General features: G+C 57.2%; 2 protein-coding genes across 2 annotated transcripts in view; one reads left to right on the top strand and one right to left on the bottom strand.

Annotated features, from left to right (window-relative positions):
- VDAG_00557 (UDP-N-acetylglucosamine-1-P transferase) overlaps positions 1 to 431 on the top strand; it is a gene marked incomplete at both ends in the record, with an annotated part of 1,542 nt that extends 1,111 nt beyond the window's left edge. The window contains one exon of the mRNA XM_009651934.1: positions 48 to 431. Within this exon, the coding sequence (XP_009650229.1) occupies positions 48 to 431 (384 nt within the window). The remainder of the gene's footprint in view (positions 1 to 47) is intronic.
- Positions 432 to 1,382: 951 nt separating this feature from the next.
- VDAG_00558 (uncharacterized protein) lies at positions 1,383 to 4,217 on the bottom strand (the record flags this gene model as incomplete). The annotated part of the gene is made up of 1 exon (XM_009651935.1): positions 1,383 to 4,217. One exon carries the CDS (start codon positions 4,215 to 4,217, stop codon positions 1,383 to 1,385), a length of 2,835 nt encoding a protein of 944 aa, XP_009650230.1.
- Positions 4,218 to 5,041: the final 824 nt, after the last annotated feature.

The raw sequence follows: 5,041 nt of genomic DNA on the forward strand, positions 1-5,041 counted from the left end.
CCTGCTCGTGCCCCAGCTCCGCCAACTTTCTCTACTCGACACCCCAGCTCTTCGGCCTCGTCCCCTGCCCGCGCCACCGCCTGCCGCGCTTCGTCGCCCGCACCGGCCTCCTCGAGCCCAGCGTCACCCCCTGGCCGCGCGACGCCCAGCCCCACCCCCTCGTCGCCCGCGCCCTCCGCCTGCTCGCCCGCCTGCGCCTGCTCGCCCTGCGCGTCCGCGACGACGACCCGGCCTCCATCGAGGCCACGAGCAACCTCACCCTCCTCAACCTCTGGCTCGTCTGGCGCGGGCCCCTGCGCGAGGACCGCCTCGCCTGGGAGGTCACCCTGCTGCAGCTCGCCGTCGGCCTCTTCGGCCTCTTTGTCCGTCACCGTCTCGCCCTGCTCATCTTTAAGGAGGACAACTGGGTCTTTTCGACGACTGCCGTTTGAGAATGGCGAATGCGCATGGGCGCCATGCCGCCAGAGACGCGATGAGGAGAACGGGTGCATTTTTCTTCGTCTTTTTGTTTGGTTGGGGTGAGGCCTTTATTGCTCTATACCAGGGGCATGCGTACGCGAGGACTAAAGACCAGGGAAGTTACGCATGCGACAAAAAAGAAGCATAGATTTCATCTTGAGGTTGCTCGCTTGTCGTGCAAAAGCTGGCAGCCTCGTTGTATTGCTGCTGTATTGAAGATACCCCCAGACTAGGAAGCAAGAAAACATCATCATGTCTGTAGTGTTGTCAGCCAGAATGTCGCAGTTGCAACATGGAGGTTGAAACAACTACACATCTTCTCGTTGTATGTCTTGCTACCCATCCTCCCCTAGATGCTGCCATAGGCCTAATCACTTGTGCAAGCCATCACGAGCTCAGTAGTCATGGAATAGTGTGAAAAAAGGGCAGCCTTGGCCGCACATCATCCATTGAATCAATACCTCATCAGACCCTCTACCCGAGGCGCCTCGACGCGGGACGAGGCGTCCGACAAGCCGTCCCTGGAATAAACCATATAATACACACCAACGACGTAACATTGCCGCCATTCCCGCAGGCCAAGCCAACAAAATAAATCAGAGAAGAGCTGTTTACAAGAAGCGCCTGTCGACCCCGACGGAGAGATCCGCTGTGAGCGGCGCTCCTTGACCCCCACATCCCCGTGTGTGGAGTTTCCCGCACGCCAGTCTCGACCCTCCAGAAAAAGGGGGCGGTTTTCCCACATTTCCCCCCTTGGCCGAGTACGCCCCGTTCTCGGCACACAATGCCGTCCGTTCAACGCCGTAAGAAAATCAAAAGAACCAACTATTTCCTGCCCCGACGCTTTTTCAACAACGAGTTGCAGATTCGTAGATGGTCATGTTGACATGGCATGTCGCACAGTCCATCTTCCTCTATTTATATTACAAGGGTGTATCGGTCGCGGTGAGGGTCGGACTGACACCGTTGACTCGAGCCGTCTCTGTCGCTTCGTTCGCCTTTGTCGTATCAGCCGCGTCGGCAATGCCATCGACGCCTGCCTTGGTCTCTTTCGTTGTGGGAGTCTTCGGTCCACCATCTGGTTTCGACGCAGCCTTGTTCAACCTGCTCTTTGTGTAGTCGCTAAGACTCAGCTTCTTCTTGACCGGGCTAGGATGTGTGATGCCATTGACAGCAGGAGGCATCAGAGCGCTCGACGGAGCACCAGTCGAGGTGGACAGCAGGGGTGCTTGCGAGTCAGTGGCCACTTGAGGCGTTGTGACATTGGCCACGGCTGATGTGGCGTCACCAAAAGCAGGAACTGGAGGCAGGTGGACGCGCAACTCCGGTGACTTGACTTCCACCGGACTACTGACCCCATTGACCTCAGGCAGCTGCGCCGTTGTTGTCGTGGGCGATATTGACGCTGCATCTGTTGGGGGCGCGTCTGTCATCGGAACATCCTCCAGGTTCCTCGCCTCCGGTGTTGGCGAAGGGGGCAAGTGTTCCGATTCCTTGGGCAAGGATGGCGAGTCCGAGGCCTTCCGGGAGTCAACTGGAGGGTCAATTTCCATGGCTGTTGGCGTTGTGGGCGCGGGCAGCGATGTCCGACGCTTGGACTGGTCCACCCCATCACAGCGCGCCCGATGGCGGTTGTTGAGCAGACGTTGTGACAAGGAGATGATCCGTCGTCGAGGCTTCGGCGTCGGCTCTGCTTCGCTGTACCACTCACCGGCGACTGGATCGGTTTGAACAGACGCATCGCAATACTTGGGCCTGGGTGCGGTCGATGCGGGTCGTGAATTCGATGCGACAGAATCCGTTCTGGAGGTGGGGCCCTTGAACGGGTTCTGCCATCCTGTAGAGTGGGCGCTCGCTGGAGATCCTGATTTGCTACGTGACGTTCCAGCATCGACATACCTACTCGTACCATTGGAGCCAGAAATGTTGGATGTGAGCGCATTCTTTGACTTGGGAGGTTTGCTGTTGGTGCCATCTGATGTCCGCTTCTTTTTGCGAGCAGGAGGTTGTTGCTCCATGCGTCGGAAAGAGTCTTCGACCATTTGTACCTTGCGCTTTTCTCTCTCCGTGGGCTCCGTCAAGATGCCGGGCTGATCGAGAGACCCCTGACGCAAAGGCGTGCGATCTCGGCTTGGCGGCTTGCTTCGCTCCGACGTTGATCGACCGTCTTGATCGAGGTCATCGTTGTGGCTTTCGCTAGCTGCCCTGCTATTTGCTGCATGTCCTGTGCTAGTGGGAGAAATGGTATGCACTTTCGGCTTTCGTGACTTCTTTTTGGGCACCTGGCTTCGAGATTGTGACCTGGCTTGATAGTGGCGATGGAAACGAGCAAAGGCGCAGTTGCTACCAAGATCGCATGCGCAACCGCCGAATTCGGACAGAACGCGGTGAAGCCATCCGGATGTCTGCTGATATTCGGCTTCGTCCATGTCTGGCTCATCTCGACCATGGACTTCGTCGTCGCCGAGGCCGATGAGGTGCATCATTCGTGCCTTCTGCAGCTTTGGCAGCCGGAAGTCCCACGGCAATGTAATCTGTTCATTTGCGGCAACAAACCGATCGCTGACGAGCCAGAAGTGGTATTCAGAAGAATTGGAAAGGTAGGTGTCGAGGACGGCATTGGGCTTGCAACTCCGGCGGACGTAGCGAGCTTGTGACATTTCGTTTCGAGTGTCAATGCACAGAGGCAGCATGGGGTGGAAGAAGACAAACGGGAGAGGCGAAGTCAGCTCTTCCCACAAGTTGGTCGGATCAGCACAGTAGTCTTTTTGGAACAGGATTTGACCGCACAGCTCAATCAGCGGGACGTCCTTATCTATCGCCGCCGGAGTCGTGAGATACTTCCATCGCAAGACAGTGTCTGGCGCCAACGGTATTTGCTTGTCTTGGACGACGAGTTGCTGCTGTCCTTTGCTGATGTCCGGGGGCAGCTTTTGAAAGACGTCGTTGTAAGACTCACCCGTCTCTTGCCTCATCATGTCGGGTTCCCGAAGCCAAAGAGACATTGTGTTGGATATCGCCAGGCTCGAGAAGGAGTTGCTTGGCGTTCTTTGAGGGTCAGTCTCAGGCTCATTCCTATACAGCGTGATGAAGCGATCGGAATAACCGTGGATCTCAAAGTCGGTGGGCAGTTCGGGAGGACTCGTCGCAGGGCTCGGGGGCTGCCCATTCAATCGTACGTTGCTGTCGGACGGGCTTCGCTTGTTTGCTTGTGAGCTGACAGAATTGGAAGGGCGATGGGAGCCCTTGGCCTTTTTGGCTGGGTGGTTGAGGTCGCCAGGGCTTCCGTGTTTGCCATTTTCTTGGCTCACGGAGTGTCCGTTCAATTGGAGGTCTGTTGGCTTTGGCTTCTTCTTGTGGCTTTTCGAAGGGGGTCGCCGAGGCTTCTTGTCCTGGGCATCTTCCTGCGTGGAGCCGTTCTTGAGTCTTCGCGTGCGCTCAATGGCTTTTTGTCGATCGAGAGGGACGCGGCTTGCAGTCGGGCGCACGAGTGGGAAAAGTCCTCGCGGAGTGCCTCTTCCTTGCGGTTCGGGGTAATAGCACTCAATGTGTTGCCATGTATCACAAGTCTCGCAGTATATCGTGTTTCCATCATCATCAGAAAAGTTGCAGATGCACTTGATCGTGTACGGCTCCTCCTCAACGGCCTCAGCCTTGCGCGCCGGGGCGGGTTGAGGAACGGGGATGGCTGGAGGAACGACATGTGCCTGACTAGGAATCGCAATCTGCGTCGGCAACGGTTGCGGGTTTTCGGTCATACTCTAAGGAGGGCCTCGCGTTGGTATAATTGCGGTCGGGAGGGTTATGGGCGAAGCTGGTTACTGTTGCGGTCTGGGGAGCATGACGACGCTTGCCCAGACGCGCGTGAATGGGTAACCGAGCTGTTGTTTCGGAGCAACGACACCAGACGCGGCGCTCATTCGGCAGCTAACCCGAGGCTCTCGACAATTGTGGCCAGACGTTGCGAACTGCTCGCTCGGAAGAGGTAGATGTGGTCGGAATCGGCGCTCACAGCAACGGGGAGGGGATGAAAGGTAGCGGGCAACTGAGATCAAGTCGAGAGACGAGTCGCAGGAGTAGGTGATGATCGCAAAGCGTCGTATTCGAAAGTGACACGTTCCGGTCGAGGGTTTGTTGTGGAAAATTCTTCGTGGTCGCGAAAAGGACAATCGTCGAAGACACGACGAGAACGGGGAACCGGGAGAGGGGCGATCACGAATTACGTCGAGTACATGCGCCTAGGAAACAAAGACTGGCAAGACTTGGTCGAATGGTCAAGTCCAGATGCTGGAAGCCGATCCTAAGACTGGGTTCGAGGTTCGTCGGGAAGAGGCAACGCGGGTTGGTAGAGGGCGTCGTGGTCGAAGGGGGGAGGATGGGTGGGAAAGAGATTGGAGAGAGGAGGAGAGGGGACAACACGAAGAGAAAGAATGGATGGGGCAGGAGACTGGGCGAGCCCCCCGACCAATGGATTTGGGGGGGGGGGGGGGGCGTGTGGGTGTCTGGCGTGGAGCGTGGGAGAGAAGACCTGAGCGACTGGTAGGTAAGGTAGGCGGGTTGGCTTGGGCTCAGGCCTAGGAGT

Source organism: Verticillium dahliae, genomic scaffold (assembly GCF_000150675.1).
Source record: "Verticillium dahliae VdLs.17 supercont1.1 genomic scaffold, whole genome shotgun sequence".
In the NCBI taxonomy this organism is placed as follows: Eukaryota; Fungi; Ascomycota; class Sordariomycetes; order Glomerellales; family Plectosphaerellaceae; genus Verticillium; species Verticillium dahliae.